Here is a 17,249-nt window from a genome sequence, read left to right on the forward strand (position 1 = left end):
CAAGATCCCCCATGGTATGGGGAAGGACTTCTTTGAGGGCCAACTTCCCGGACCCAGATTAAGCCTACTCTTGAATTTGAAAACTAATGCTCAATGGAGAAACTCCCCCAATTGAAAGTGCTTTTAAATCCAGGGCTTAATCTGTGTCCGGGAAACCGGCCCTGAGCATGTTAGCTCAACAGCCCTCCTCCAACCCTGTGCCATGGATAAGGTCAAAAGGTTATTTACCCCCCGCTGGTAGTTGCCACCATTGGAGTAGTCCCGAGGGTTGTTGAACTGAGCCTGTTGATATCCAGAGTTTGGAGTGTTGGCGAAGGGAGGCCGGTAACCGTCATATCCACCTGGAAGGGATTATTACACTCCAGTTAGACGCAGTCATTCAGAAAAAAAGCATAGATTGTTTCTTTCGCTTATCAAACAGCAACAAGACCATGATGACACCAATGTGTGCAACAAGCATGTCTTATCAAATCTCAAACGAATTGAGATCAAATCCGATAGATGTAGGCTTTCTCCCATACACAACACTCAGCTCAATCGATCTATTTAACTAACTACACTATAGACAAGAAAGCTCTAGTGTATCTTGAGGCTGATGTGTGGCCCTGCACAAGTTAGTTTGTAAAGGACAGGTCAGGCTACTGTACCTCTGAATCCGTTGGAGGGGCCTCTGTATCCGTTGACCATGCCGCGGGCATTACGGGGACCTCCGCGGGTCATGCCTCTGCTGTTGTAGAAGGACTGGGCCTGGCGACCAGCCCCAGGGACGAACCCTGGACCCTGCTGGCCGGGCTGCTGCCCCTGGGACAGGGCCTGGCTGGGCAGGGATGGGTCCTGGGAGTGGAAGGCACCAACCACTACAGACAGGGAAACATCGTTTGAGTAAAATGGCCCTTTTAAGACAAACAGTCATAATACAGTTAGTGAAATATCCTTTTCACACCATCTAGTGCTGTTCAACCTGTTCACATTGCCCTTTTCTGGACAGTTCCAGTAGCACTTTGGTAAATGCATAACCAGGCCAGTGGGGTACGGCTCAACTTGGTTTTGCTCGGTAGTATGACAAGGGTAAAAATCTGCTCCAGCCCTGCTAGCTCACCAGACTGCAGCTGTTCCGTCTGCATCTCGGTCTGCTCCACACCGAGCTGCTGTGATTGGCTGCTGAAACCCTGCTGGCTGTAGCTGTTCTGGTATTGGCTGGCCTGGGTCAAGGCTTCCGCCTCATTGGCCGGCGGGACAGGGGCATTGAGGTTGAACACCTGGGGGGGGGGACAAGGTAGCCTGGTTAAAAGAATGGTGAGCGGTGTGTTCAGTCTGGTTTAACAAGACTTGGAACAAGGAACAATTGTCACTCACAGGCTTATCAAGAGTTAAAGCTACAATCTGGGATTTGTGTTTCAGCCCAATAGTATCCCTGCCACTTAAACGGAGGAATCAAATCTACACTGCAGTGTCCCTAGTTCAGTATTATGTAAACCATACCTTGTTCCCCCCCCCCCCCCGCATTTTTCCTGTGGCCAAATAAAATCAAAGAATGGTTTTGAGTGCTGTAAGAATCCCAGTTAAATCCTTCCAGTTAGGTTGCATGTGAGTGCCGGCAGTAGTAGTAAACAGAGATACTGCACTATAAGCATTGTCATGAAAGGGCCAATCCGCAGTTGAAACAATAACAAAAGTGGAACCCCACCTCGGTTTTGGTAAGAATTACCTTGACTAACCTGTACTCCTGCACATTGACTCGGTACCGGTACCCCCTGTATATAGCCTCTTGTTGTTCTTTTTTATTTGTTTCACTTTATTTAGTAAATATTTTCTTAATTCTTATTTGTCTTAAAACTGGTATTGTTGTTTAAGGGCTTGTAAGTAAGCACTTCACAGTAAGGTCTACGCCGGTTGTATTCGGCGCATGTGACAAATACAATTTGATTTGAAGTTGAGGGATGGGCCTGGAGTGATGTTACCACTCAGAAATTCATAGAGCTAAAGATGCAAGGACTGACCATCCATGATTTCAAAATGATAGTTTTTAACCATGTTTTGAGGCTATACAGTGTTTGTTTACACTTGCAATGTTTACAAATATTTGAGTAAAAATATCTTATATTTTTGGTTCTGATGGGGTGAGACAGTTGATGTAGCAACTGCAGATTGCCCCTTTAAGCAGGGTTGATTGAGGGCACGTTCCACAGTGAAGGCAACGCAACAACCAATGGTAGCGTGCCACGTGATCGACAGAAAAATGGCTATAACATACAGTACGTCAAAAGTTTGGACACACCTACTCATTCCAGGGATTTTCTTTATTTTACTATTTTCTACATTGGAGAATAATAGTGAAGACATCAAAACTATGAAATAACACATATGGAATCATGTAGTAACCAAAGAAGTGTTAAACAAATCAAAATATATTTTATATTTGAGATTCTTCAAAGTAGGCACCCTTTGCCTTGACAGCTTTGCACACTCTTGGCATTCTCTCAACCAGCTTCATGAGGTAGTCACCTGGAATGCATTTCAATTAACAGGTGTGCCTTGTAAAAAGTTAATTTGTGGAATTTCTTTCCTTCTTTATGCGTTTGAGCAAATCAGTTGTGTTTTGACAAGGTAGGGGTGGTATACAGAAGATAGCCCTATTTGGTAAAAGACAAAGTCCATATTATGGCAAGAACAGCTCAAATAAGCAAAGAGAAATGACAGTCCATTATTACTTCAAGACATGAAGGTCAGTCAATCTGGGAAATTTCAAGAACTTTTAAAGTTTCTTCAAGTGCAGTTGCAAAAACCATCAAGCGCTATGATGAAACTGGCTCTCATGTGGACCACCACAGGAAAGGAAGACCCAGAGTTACCTCTGCTGCAGAGGTTAACTGCACCTCAGAAATTGTAGCCCAAATAAATGTTTCACAGAGTTCAAGTAACAGACACATCTCAACATCAACTGTTCAGAGGAGACTGCGTGAATCAGGCCTTCATGGTCGAATTTCTGCAAAGAAACCATTACTAAAGGACACCAATAAGAAGAAGAGACTTGCTTGGGCCAAGATACACGAGCAATGGACATTAGACCGGTGGACATCTGTCCTTTGGTCCAAATATGAGATTTTTGGTTCCAACCGCCATGTCTTTGTGAGACGCAGAGTAGGTGATCACATCTCTGAATGCGTGGTTCCCACCGTGAAGCATGGAGGAGGAGGTGTGGTGGTGCTTTGCTGGTGACACTGTCAGTGATTTATTTAGAATTCAAGGCTCACTTAACCAGCATGGCTACTACAGCATTCTGCAGCGATACGCCATCCCATCTGGTTTGCGCTTAGTGGGACTATCTTTTTTTTTTTTTAACAGGACAATGACCCATAACACACCTCCAGGCTGTGTAAGGGCTATTTGACCAAGATCGAGAGTGATGGAGTGCTGCATCAAATGACCTGGCCTCCACAATCCCCCGACCTCAACCCAATTGAGATGGTTTGGGATGAGTTTGACCGCAGAGTGAAGGAAAAGCAGCCAGCAAGTGCTCAGCATATGTGGAAACTCCTTCAAGACTGTTGGAAAAGCATTCCAGGAGACCACCTCATGAAGCTGGTTGAAAGAATGCCAAGTGTCTACTTTGAAGAATCTAAAACATAAAATACATTTGGATTTGTTTAACACTTTTTTGGTTACTACATGATTCCATATGTGTTATTTCATAGTTTTGATGTCTTCACTATTATACTACAATGAAGAAAATAGTAAAAATAAAGAAAAACGCTTGAATGAGTAGGCGTCCAAACTTTTGACTGGTACTGTATGTGGTTAGCTGATACTTAAAAATACCTATCCAGGCATTGTAAGATCTGTCAGGCTTCAGCAACGTCTAAGCATAGGAACACGACCCATATCTGTCCCCAGGTGTGTGTCTTCCAATGACCCCACTAAGGCCTTACTCTGTGTCTGTGTGTGAGAGAGACTGTGTTTGCGTTTTTGACTAAGGCCTTACTGTTTGCATGGACTGGAATGGTGCTGCATTGACATTGATGCCGGAGCTGTGTGGGGGTTTGGAGATGTTGACAGGCTGGAAGACCTGCTGCTGGGTCTGAGAGGAGGCAGGGGGGAGGGCCGAGGACGGAAGGGGCTGCTGCTGCTCTGACGACAGGGACATGGACGCCTGGGGAGAGGGGAAGAGTACCATCAGATACAGTGGTCCTGTACTCCGTTGATAAGAGTGTGGCGCTAGTAACGCCAAAGTTGTGGATTCAATTCCCACAGTGAGTCCATCTTTTTTTTTGTATGTGTATATGATCACTGTGGGAATTTAACCCACAACTTAAAAGTTGCTCGCAAGTCAACTGCAAGTTGCTGTCTAATGGATAAAAGTGTTTGTTAAGTGGCATGTATTATACTTTTATAATTTTTTACCTGGATGGTGTCGATGGAGTCTGCATGTGGGCGTGGTTCTGGCGTGTGTGATGACTGGAACATGGGGCACGGCGTGGAGTATGACTCAGGCGTGGGGGACACCATGGGAACCTGGGGATGAAGGAGAGGACTCATTCAGACATCAAGATTCCTAACCTCTTCACCATAGAGAAGTACCCTATTTAAAATAGATCAAATGCATCCTCTGACCTCACCTCATTGGAGTGATCACTAATCTAAAATGATTGGGTAAGTGATAAAGGGTTCCTCTAAATACTTTTGGCCAATCCAGACAAGTCATATCAGTGATTACTTAAAGGAATGAAGGGTGCATTTTCAAAGTATTTCAACAGGGCCAACGTTATGTTATTAAAAGGATACCCTGCCATCATCCTCTAATAACACCAGCACTCACTTGCATGGGCTCAGGCTGTACCGGGACGGTGTTGTGTGGTGAGAGGCGTGATTTTGGGTGGACTGGGGGACAGCCCAACTGAGGAAGGTCCATGTTCTGAGCTGCAGGCTTCATGGGCTGGGCTGACACGATGGCTGGGTCAATGAGCTGGCCATCAAACTCCAGCATAGAGTCCTGAGGGAGGAAGTAGAAAACAGTGTTATGGCTGAATAACAAAACTCTTTCCTTTATTCCTCACATCTTTGATTCCTTGATCTTCTGACAACTCCTCAAAATGCATTGTTCCTCAGGGAAGCAAACAAGGTTATTATGGCACTATGCTGAATATGTGACTGACTGTCTGAGGTTCAAAGCCACAGTCTCCTATAAGCCACAAGACTGTGTTTACCTGCTGAGCTAAAGCCTAGGCATTAGCTTGGACCAAATGCCAAGTATTCAGGTCCAAACCACCCCATTGCACATGCCTGCACCACAGTCACACCAACCACAGCTAATGCCTTAGCTCAGTGGGCTAACAGTCTTGAAGAAGGTGGTGGGTCGAATCCTCACCTGCATGAAGTTGTAAGGCCCCTGCATCTGTGACAAGAGGTCCTGGACCACCTGCTTCCTGACCACCGGGGGTGTGACTGTGGGTGTGGCCACGTTCAGGGGGTGGGTCTCCAAGGCGATGGGGGGAGGGGCTGACTGTACAGGCTGTTGCTGGATGACACTCACCACCTGAGGGGGAGGAGCAAGAGGCAAGGCCAGAGGCTGTATACCCTATGAAAGTACCCTTCAGTACCCAGTCCCATAATCTCTTGACTAGACTTGAAGATTATATCAAATTCATAAAAATATGGTAATTTAAGATGTATATAAAATTATATTCGTATTCGTGTATTGATTTAGTCATACCCGATGCCTTTTATCAAAATATTTTACGTTCAAGAAGTAAGACGTTGCCTAAAGTTAGAAAAATCTCATTTGGACTGCATCTCCTGCTGCTTTGATCGCATGCCGAAGCATGCCTGCTTCGAGCTGTGGACTTACAGTAAAACCTGTTAGTTACAGGCCGTTTGACGAGTTTTATATTAGATGATGCCGTTTTCTTTTTTACTGAACGTTGCCAGCCAATACTTTAAAATGCAAAAAAAAAAGGCATTCATTTGTTTATAGTTCATGTGTGTAGTTCTTTTAAACTTTTCGGCTTCGTGCTTCTTCATGCCGTCAAATATGTTGAAAACCGGCATATGGTATGTTAATTCACTCGGAAACACGCATACAATTTAATATACACTGAGTGTACAAAACATTAAGAACACCTTCCTAATACTGAGTTGCACCCCCGATTTTGCCATCAGAACAGCCTCAATTCGTCGGGGCATAGACTCTACTAAGCGTCAAAAGCATTCCACATGGATGCTGGCCCATGTTGACTCCAATGCTTCCCACAGTTGTGTCAAGTTGGCTGGATGTCCTTTGGGTGGTGGACCATTCTTGATACACACGGGAAACTGTTGAGTGTGAAAAACCCAGCAGCGTTGCAGTTCTTGACACAAACCGGTGCGCCTGGCACTTACTACCATACCCTGTTCAAAGGCACTTCAATCTTTTGTCTTGCCCATTCACCCTCTGAATGGCACACATGCACAATCGAAGTCTCAATAGTCTCAAGGCTTAACAATTCTTCTTTAACCGGTCTCCTCCCCTTCATCTACACTGATTGAAGTGGATTTAACAACTGACATCAATAAGGGATCATAGATTTCACCTGGATTCACCTGTTCAGTCTGTCATGGAAAGAGGTGTTCTTAATGTTCATATCTTAAATGGCCGTGTTTTCGTGACTTTGACAATGTAGATTTGAGGCACATTCTTAGCCTACAAAGCAAGAGATACGGAAGTAAAATGCACTTGCACATCATATTGCTGTGTTCAAAACAAGTGGGAAACTCTGAAAATACTAACCAATCAAACAAATGGTACGCCTAGCCAAACATCTCCACTTAAGTGATGATGCCCTTGAAGCCGGTGTTTGGAGGATATATTGGCACGTGCCAATATATCCTCCAAACACTGGCTTCAAGGGCATTATCACTTTTATACAACGGGTTACCAACATATTCAAATAATGATTGACATATTTTCATTAAAAACGTTATTTTGATGAATTTATTCATACTATTTCATCCTTACACAAGATATATTCCCGACACAAATCTAGGGTTGCTACCCAAGCCGACTGGTCGTTCATTCGGTTGTCAGAGATGCGACCCAGTCGTTCGTTTTAAATGTTCCATTGCCATACTGGCTGGCAACGTTCTTATCCCTTGCTTGCTAGCTAGCCAACTACGGCTAACTTTGAATAACAGTAAGCTGTTTTCTAGTGACATTTATTTGGATGCATCCACAACAATGAGCTAATGAGCCGCGATTTCGCCTGGCATATAACATTTGCTCTCGTCAGGACACTGTTGTTCAGAGGAGCTAGCCAACAACACAGCTAACACATTTACTTCAAACTGAAGCTGGAAAGACTGAAAACTAGCGTAGCTGCACTTCGTTTCAATTGATCTTTTTTCAATTGACATTTCTTTGTATACATCCATCAAAATGATGACAGCCGAATCATGATTTCGACTGGCTGAGAAAAGCTGCCTGCCTGTCTGTCTTGTCCTGACACGTTCATTACTATGGGACAGCTGGAGATCGAATTTGAATATTGAAACAATGTTGCAAATGTCGGAGAGACAGACAGCAAGGTTTATACAAATCTCCGCTGTTTAAAACTAAATGTTTGTCTAAAAGAAATGTGAGATAATGTCTAGATGGTTTTTAGTGGAGATCAAGTTTATAAATAGCCTGGCTGGGCTGATGAGACAGTGGATGGCACAGTCAGATGGAACAGAGTGAATAGTCATTTTAACGTCATAGATTTAGCCGGTGGTAACTTGTGGAATAGACACCGACTGGAATGCGGTTTTAACCAATCAGCATTCAGGATTAGACCCACCCGTTGTATAAAAGTGCATAGGGGGTAGGTCTAACATATCCATCTGCAGACTATTTTTTTATTTTTCAGGAGACGAGAAAGGAGAGAAATTGAGGGGAGTGGAAAGGAAGGGAGGAGCGGTGAGGAGACAAAATAGGGGAGGGGAGAGAAGAGAGTGGGGAGGAGACAGAAGGGAGAGAGAATAAAAAAAAGGGAGAGGAAAGGGGTGGAGAGGGTTTGACTTTATATTAGGAGAGCAAGGGTTCCACTCTTTTTAAGAGTTCCACTTATTTGTGTTTTTTAAGTAAAAATAAAAATCAAGCAACCAATTACATATTTTTATAAAAAGTTGGTGAGCATCCACACTAGAGGAAGGTTGATCGTTCTACAGTCCTACACCTGTCAATCAACTGATCAACGCATCCTACAGCACGCTGTAGGCCTGTTATAATAAGGCGGTAACGCCAGACCATTCAGTGCTTTTCAGGGAAACCACGTGTTTGATGTATTTGATACCATTCCACTGATTCAGCTCCAGCCATTACCACGAGCCCTTCCTTCCCAATTAAGGTGCCACCAATCTCCTGTGTTCAATGTACATGTAGGCCTAATTAAAAATAATAAAATGTAGCAATTCAACAACGCAGTTTAGCCTGCACATCTTTTACAGGATTTCATTGCCTCGTTGCTCAAGTGATTTCCATTCTTCTAATGGTTATCAATTAATTTGGGTCTTCTTTTTCACTGTGCTCATAGCCATGTCTGTCCTGTGCATCTATTTGCAATGCATCAGTGCAACAATGTTATCATAACCGGCCAAAAGTGATCACGCAAACGCACTCTCTCCTCAACTTTCCCCGACAGTTAATTTTACCTATGCAGTTGGCCTGTTTTACATTCAGCAATTAGCTAGATCAAGCCTGCTTCTTTCCCAAAATAGTTTTTTATACTACACTTAATAGCCTATCAAAATAAATGTTGTAGCTTATAGCTTTTCCTGAGATTTTACGAGAAGATGAATGACCTATTTCGGAGAACACGTTTTTCTGTGCAATAGCTTTTTGATTTAAACATTTGAAACGTTTTGGTGTGTGTACTAGCCAATTTGATTAAATGTATACAGTGCCTTCAGTGTGCATACCCCTTGACTTAATCCACATTTTGTTGTGTTACAGCCTGAATTCAAAATTACATTGGGGGGTTCTCGCCCATCTACACACAATACCCCATAATGACAAAGTTAAAACATGTTTTTAGAAATGTGTGCAAATATGGACATACCCAAGACGACTCAAAGCTGTAATCGCAGCCAAAGGTGCTTCAACAAAGTATTGACTCAGGGGTGTGAATACTTATGTACATTAGATATTTCTGTATTTAATTTGCAATACATTTGTACAAATGTCTAAAAACATGTTTTCACTTTGTATTGTGTGTAGATGAGAGGTGAGAAAATGTCATCCATTTTGAATTCAGGCTGTAACAACAAAATGTGGAATAAGTCAAGGTGTATGAATACTTAACGAAGGCACTGTAAATATTAGCTAGATATTAGGCTATTCATTAGCTAAATATTAGGGATAGGTTAAATATTTACCTGTCAAAGTGAAATAAAGAGAAAAGTTAAGAAATGGCAGATATGTGCGTTGCTCCAGGATGCACTCTGTGGTCCCCAGGCACGCAAAGCTCCACTATTGATTAGGCCTAGGCCTACGTTTTTAGACAAAATTATACCACCTGGGCTACAACAACAGTGCAATGAGGAATGTATTATTGTTATCAAGTGAGTACACAATTATTGTTTATAGGCTGTAAACTGCAGTGATGTAGGCTTATTTGAATAACCGCTGAAACTGCCTGTTTTTTTTTTTTTGAGGTTCATGCCGAAATAACTGCATACAGCCTAGGCCTGATTATGCAACCATTTGGATCAGTTTGTATCTACTGGACAGGTTAGAAGGTCCAGAAAGGTACATACGCAGGCCACTCATATTGTGTATTTTGTCAAGATGTAGCCTATCAGTGTTAAGGTAGGCTTACTATAGGAAAAAATGGGCTTCTCCTTTTCAACTCCAAGCCTGTTTTTTAATGCTGTAGCGTTTAGCATATTTTACATTCAGCAAGCTAGAGCAAGCATGCATCTCTCCTTCAATAGGCTATTAGTTAAGGAAATAAGTGTGCAACAAGCTTTTGCAGTCTGGCTTTTCCTGGTACTCCACAAGATTTAAGAGGAATAACCAAGGCAGGTGCCTCATAACTGTTGCATACATTTCACACTAAATATCTACATGCACCATTTCTAAAAAGACTGCGCACTTACAAAAATAGGGATTTATAAACAAGGCATGTTTCCCATTATAAAATCAGACCCGTCCTGAAACTGTGCATGCGTGAACAAGCATTAAAACGCCTCATCATTCACCTTTTATGGTGACAATAAAGCCCTTATTTGCTGTATACTTTGGAAGTATTGGAATTAGGCCAAGGCCATTTCTAAAAGACATAGCAATGGTGAACTTGATCAAATGCCTCTGGGGGTGTTGGCACAATGTTTTAAACTTTTACAGTGACATTTGCTGTATCTGACAGTTTCTGAAAGAAAAAAAACGATTGCAAATTGTTGTAGACCTGTAAACATACCGTTTGAATTCAATAATGTTTTGCGTTAACATTTTCCCGTAATTAAATATGCTGCTCTACCCATCAACTTTGAAACATTGTCTAGTAGTATGTCTACTAAACTAAATACAGTAGTAGCCTACACACTTCATAGTAAAATATCAACTGTCTGTTCATCTGCTAAATTCTACTGTAGGCCTATATTATAAACTGCGCTCCCTTTCGGAAGCATAAAGCAAAATAGGCTCATAATAGCATATCTAATTGGCCCAATTAAATGAGCATGGTAATTGGTTGTAGGCTAAAGCTTCTTCGGGAATACAAACCCATCATGTACAGAACAGGTGGTGAGTTTATTCTATGGTTATGAAAATGTTTTATACATCGTTTATGAATAAAACATTGTTTACTTGAGTCATCTGAAATTACAGTAGGCTATTCAGGCATAGGCTCTTCAGTCCAAAAAAATAAAAATGGAAAAAGGTGAACCGTCTGTTCTACCGTTAAACTGCGCTCCGGATCAGATCGCATAGAGCAAAATACTTGAAGTAGTTTATTTACTACTGTAAAGTGGGTCCATTTAAATGAGAGATGTGACGTTGTAGGCCTATAGGTTACTTCGCGAGTATGAAAAGTTGAGGAATTTATTCTGCAATGATCATGGAAATGAAATAGATGCCTATTTCTAACTATTTTAGGATGCAAATATGCCAAAAAAATGTATCTTCCATCTTCTCATTAACGGCAAATGATTGTATCTTGTTATTAGATTTACCTTTTACATTAAGCTTGTCATCATATCCCCCATTTGCACAAAATACTAGTCTACTTGCAATGCAATACTTCAACCACTAGAAATTGTCAAAAGTTTGCGGGAAGCTAAGCACATTCTCATGTCAAGTTCAGTTTTTATAAATGCCAACTTTGGCGTGAAAACTGACCAAAGATGGGGCGTATTTTGTTTGTATGCAACATTTATCAATGAGGCCACTAAAAGTAGCCTAGTAGTAGCCTTGTGCAAATGGGGAATATATGATGACACTTGTTCATATTTTTTTTTTTAAACTGGTAGGGCTAGCTAAATATAATAACGAGATGCAATCATTTGCCGTTAGTGAGAAGAGTGAAAATCTTTGCATTCTAAAATAATTGTATTCTTTATTTCATTTCCATGATTATTGCAGAATAAATTAATCACCTTTTCTGACTGATATGCTAATAGTACTTGCGAAATAGCCTATCTATGAAACTATAGGCCTACAACAAGTTGGGATATGCTACCATTTGTCCCATCTCTCATTTAATTGGACCCACTTCACAGTAGTAAATAGATAAGCTATTTCAAGTAGCCTATTTTGCTCTATGCGATCTGATCCGAAGTGCAGTTTAACGGTAGAACAGACGGCTTCACCTTTTCCATTGACGTTCGGGTACACAATATTTCATTTATAAACAATACATCTTATATTACCATTGCAGAATAAATTCCTCACCTTTTCTGGCCATGATGAGTTAATATTCCCAAAGTAGCCATACAACAAATTACCATGCACATCTCTCATTTAATTGGACCTATTAGATTGGCTATTATAATTTCATGTTTTTGCTCTATGCATGCGACATGGAGCACGGTTTATAACAGAGTAGAATTTAACAGGCGAACAGACAGTTGATCTTTTGCATTGAAGTGTGTAGGCTACCACTGTAAGTAGGCCTACTGTAGTTAAACAAATATTTCAGAATTCACGGCCAGTGCAGCATATTTAAGGTATGGGGAAAAAGTGAATGCAAAACATTATTGCATTCAAACGATCTGTTTACAATTTGCAATTGTTTTTTGTCTTTCAGAAACAGTCCGATACAGCAAATGTCACTGCAAAAGAAAACATTCTTCCAACACCTCCAAAGACATTTGATCAAGTTCGCCATTCCCATTTCCTTTAGATACTGTCTTGGCCTAATTCCAATACTTCCAAAGTATACAACAAATATGGGTGTTGTCACCATAAATGGTGAATGATGGGCATTTTTCAGGCGGAGTTGTAATGCTCGTTCCCGCGCACACAGTTTTACGACATCCGATTTATAATGTTAAACATGCGTATGCATGGCGTACGCCAATATTTTTGTGCGTGACCAGTCTTTTCAGAAATGGCACAGGCAGATATTTAGTGTTAAATTTACACAACAGTTATGAGGTCCCAGGCACATTAGCAGGCCAGTAAAAGTGTGTATTTTGTCAGGATGTATCGGCTAACAGAAACATGCTAAAGCAGGGATTTCTAGTTGCACAAATATGAATTTAAGTCGCTGCAAGGTCAATCCGATGTCTGCAATGGCCGTGCAGCATTTATGGTGATATGGCCTCTGCAGAAGTCAGGGCATTTATACTTCTTGCTCTTCACCGAGCAGCGCAGAGCTGTTGTGAAGGAAGTTGTTTGTGTTTATACAGGACCTCCCGCCCTCACCTACCGTCAACCAATCATGTCAATGCGAAGCTCCACATTGTGGAAAAATTTGAGAGGCGCAAGGCGATGTGGTACAAAGCTAAAATGTGGCCTCTGCGTGCTTCCGGAGGCGCCGTAATTGCATCACACACCATCCATACGGCGCCTCCGACCACATTTTCGGATCAAGCATCAATTGGCTCTTATGATAATGCACAAGCGCGGAGGAAGTTGCATCCATAGTTTCCGCATTTGGCTTCTGTGTTTTAAAAGCGTTCGAAAATGAAGTGGATAGCGTCCACTGAGAAGCCGCAAACCCAACGGCTAAAGGCGTCCGCATGCTTCCCGGCCGAAACAGTTCGGAAGGGTTCATGCATATATTATGACGACATTTTGTGATGTTTTTGTTCATTTTGGACTTCCTTAAGGTATTTTGTTCGGCTGTTCAGGCACACATTTCTTTCATTGAGAAATACTACAGCAAACATCTCAGATGTAAAATTGCGCGACTAAGATCTCCTCTGCAAAAATGTCAAAATTAATGACAGATTTGAGTTCTCTTAATTCTGAATATTTTGAGGCTACAGCGTCTCAAAATGGACAAACGGTACCATTGCCACTTTTTTTAAGGGAGTATGTGAGGTCTTTTAAGGGAGTATGTGAGCACACTCATTCGGTTTGGCTAGCCGCCAGCCGAACTGAAGCATGCGGACGCCTTAAAGAATTCCAGGAATTAGGGCTGACCCCATTTAGTCGACTGGTCGATTGTTTGATCGATAGGCTGTTGGTCGACCGAGATTGCCTTGGTCGAGCAGTAGCAAAAAAAATAATTACATGTTTTTTATGGTGTACAAGACACCCGTCTGATTCGCGCCTGTCTGGGTGGACTAATCCATTGTGGAGGGCCGTGGGGATTGAAATTCTATATGGTTATATTATGTAACAACAATGGCGGAACACTAATAAAAATGATATTGTATTACAAATACTCTTTCTCCTACGTTGGATAGCGGCCGCTGTCCGCAGTTCTGAAACACATCAGTGCGCTGTTGAATTGGCGCCTTTTCCTAGACCATGTGGCTATGTGCATAATAGCAAAGTTAACCAGCATATTGGTGTTGAGAACAACGTGGCGGAGGCAGCAGTGGAGTTAGGAGACAAGAAAACAGCCCTTGCCTTAATTGTCTTAGAAAAGTGGGGAGATAGGAAACCAACTTAAATTAGGTCTATAATCAATATCCTAACTGTTAAATGTGCCTGGCTTTATAAATCACCCATATATATCTACAGAAATAAGACAGATCCTGCTTCTGTTGCCTGTGAGTGTTTGTTTAATAGCCTACTGATTTCCATGAGCACCAAACCTCATGCAACCACAACCTGTCGAATAAACAACTTCACAAATTCGGCTGTTTTTAAATCTTTGCTGTGCTGTAATGAAGGCTTTACACTTTTTTTCCGTTAGAACAGCCTATGGTATTATTGATCATTTATCTAGTGTTGATTACACTGTTTCAAATTGTCAGAAGAATATTTATAATAATAATAACAATAATAATAATAATAACAATAATAATAAAACCCTTATTTTTCTTGATCTCCTTATTGTTAGTATTATTGTCATTCTAATAATAAGTAATGCCATTATAATTAGTAGGCTTAGTATAACAGCCTTGTATAACCACCATCGAGCTGTAGGCCTAAGAACGCATCCTCTTTAGTCTTAATACCGTAACTTACTTGGGCCTATATTTTTAATAGTTATACAGGATACTGTATCAATCAATCATTCATTCGTTCATGTCATCACACAGCATACGAGTCATTCAAGATTTGAAATGCAAATAAAGCGACAATTTAATAATTAGCGTAAAACAATAAATAAACCGTTCCATTTTGTAAAATTGCATTCAGGAATGAATGCGACTGTTTTTAGTCTTTGCTGTAATAATAACAGATTCTCTGGTACGCTTATAATTTATTTAGTGTTGTTGTTCCAAACGGTCAGAAAGATTACAATATCGATTTAACAGCACCTGTTTGGCACACATAATATGCACACAGCGCTTGCTCCTTACCTTATTTTTCTTGATCGCTAGGATTTTCCACAACTTGTCAAATTTATTCCACACATCTGACTTCCCCTTTACCTCCTGAACAACCAGTAAACATTCCCCCGTTTAGAGTTTATTTATCACGTCCTCTGCATCCATTTTGCTGTGTGTTATGTTCAGAGTTTGTTATAACCAATTTATTGACACAATTATGATAGGCTATAGGTCAGGCCCTATTGGTCACGTACATGCGATGCATACGTCACGTAAAGAGAGCAAGGGTTGAGGGAATAGGGAATGTTTTTCCGAAACAAAATGAAGGATTTCGGTAACAGAACTTTTCAGTCAAATATGGCTGTAATTATGTTGCAGCTTCAGCAACACAGACAGCGTGATAAACACTGTTCTGTGGTGGTCGCTGCAGCAGGGAGGAGACAGAGACAACGGGTGCTAGTCACAGTCACACGCTGTCATATATCTTTTTTTTAACACCACGCAGCAAGTCTGAGCCCGGCCCAATTAAATCAATTGCGGTTGGACTCTAGTCATTTGTGTGTCTTAATTATATCAAACAGTGCGCTTAAAGCATCAGACAAGCTTAGTGCATATAGTTGATTTGATTAAAATACATAGGATGAGTCTATATATGAAAAAATACACATTTTAACATTTCGATTGGTCGAAAGAACATGACTCTGTAGACCAAGATTTATTTTGTCTGGGACAGCCCTACCATGATTTGTGTCAGAAATGTGTAAGACACTGAGCATCATACCTCTGTTTCTGTGGTCCACTTGTCTCCTTGCTCGTCACTGCTGCTGTACGTGGTGTCTGGAATGAACTGCCTGTTTACGAACTGAAACACAAACACAAGATGGCCACAGTCACAAAGCAGCCGAGATGTGATAACAACTGAATTAACAGGGTAGTGTTCAGTAGGTAGGAAATCGAAGAAAACTGCCGAAACAGGTATGCATTATCTGAATTTGTCAAACTGGAAGCACTCGTTTTCATTTCCGTTGCAAAATGTAGTAAAACATTGCCTTAATGAACCCGACCCAGGATAGTAAGTCCTCTCACCTCTGTAGCCTCCACCTTAATGGGCTCTATGTACTCTTCAACTATTTCACCCTCTGTGAAGAGAGAAATAACTTTCAGAATGCAGGACAAAAGATGTTCAATCAATCAACATCTTTATTGTCGCAATTGGGAAACTTGTAATGGTGGTAAAAAAACAACAATACAGCAAAAAATGTACAACTTTAAGGAGCGAACAGTTAACATTTTGTATTGCTTACAAATTAACTTAAGCTGACTATATTTGTATTGCCTACAACTTGCTTACAAATTCACAAACGTACGTGTACTTTCGCTAACAGCTATATTGGTATTGGTTCGTCGTTTTCCCAATTTTTTTTTTGCACATTTCTTAGAATGGCAAAGGAACGTGACCAGTTCAGCTATCAGAATACGTATAGCTTTTTCCATTTATAACTCAAAAGTGCACATCTAACGTCAATGTCAAAGATTTTGACCTGGGTCGACGGTCTGCTCCTCTGCCGACTCCACTACGGCCTCAAACTGCTCCTCATCATCCTCCTCCTCCTCCTCACACACTCCATTCTGGTGGGACTGGGCTTTGTCAAAGTACCCGCTTAGCAGCACCCGGTCCAGGCTGTCCTTCAGAGCTTTGTCTGGGGAGGGGAAGGGCAGAGAACCATCAGCATCACCATATCACAAAACACACCACAGTATTATGATGTATCAATCTACAATATGGTGGACACATTTGGCCTAAGTATGCCTCATCGCATTCTCCGTTCTTGTGGTCTGAGCACTGAACCACCCCTCTATTGAAGTGCTCTATTGAACATGACCCAGTTCTCCAAGAGTTGGTGGTACTGGTGACTGGAGAGAGGTGACTGGCTTTTCTAGCCCCATAAAGCTGAGACAGGCGGTTCTGTGTGTGTGTGTGTGTGTGTGTGTGTGTGTGTGTGAGTGTGAATGGGTCCTGTGAGTGGGACCACAGGGCAGGCTATAGGGACACTGGCACCCTGCCATAGACCTTGGCAACCTGCCCCAATGCCACTGCCAAGCCTTCAACATTCAGTCCTCTGGCCTGGCAGACTGCAGCACTGTACTGTGTGTGTATATCCCAAGGTCACATCAATCAGAATGCAGCACTCCTATAGGTTGTAACCCTAGGCCCAGATTATTCATATTACAGAACTGTACACTTACAAGACTTCAGCATTCATAATGCACCATTCCTACCATCTACAAGGCCTCAGTTAGGGCTGGCACAATTACCATATAACTACAGTTGAAGTCGGAAGTTTACA

General features: G+C 41.6%; 1 protein-coding gene across 2 annotated transcripts in view; it reads right to left on the reverse strand.

Annotated features, from left to right (window-relative positions):
- The window catches only part of caprin1b (cell cycle associated protein 1b), a 49,337-nt gene that overhangs the window by 996 nt on the left and 31,092 nt on the right, over positions 1-17,249 (reverse strand). The window contains exons 7-16 of one of the 2 annotated variants that reach the window (XM_084171662.1): positions 16,443-16,601; positions 15,988-16,040; positions 15,683-15,763; positions 5,366-5,533; positions 4,817-4,990; positions 4,402-4,512; positions 3,983-4,150; positions 1,100-1,259; positions 648-857; positions 229-341 (exon numbers count right to left, since the gene is read on the reverse strand). In XM_084171662.1, the coding sequence (XP_084027788.1) occupies positions 229-341; positions 648-857; positions 1,100-1,259; positions 3,983-4,150; positions 4,402-4,512; positions 4,817-4,990; positions 5,366-5,533; positions 15,683-15,763; positions 15,988-16,040; positions 16,443-16,601 (1,397 nt within the window). The remainder of the gene's footprint in view (positions 1-228; positions 342-647; positions 858-1,099; positions 1,260-3,982; positions 4,151-4,401; positions 4,513-4,816; positions 4,991-5,365; positions 5,534-15,682; positions 15,764-15,987; positions 16,041-16,442; positions 16,602-17,249) is intronic. The other variant, XM_084171663.1, reaches the window with a different exon arrangement.

Source organism: Coregonus lavaretus (assembly GCF_964263955.1).
Source record: "Coregonus lavaretus genome assembly, chromosome: 11".
In the NCBI taxonomy this organism is placed as follows: Eukaryota; Metazoa; Chordata; class Actinopteri; order Salmoniformes; family Salmonidae; genus Coregonus; species Coregonus lavaretus.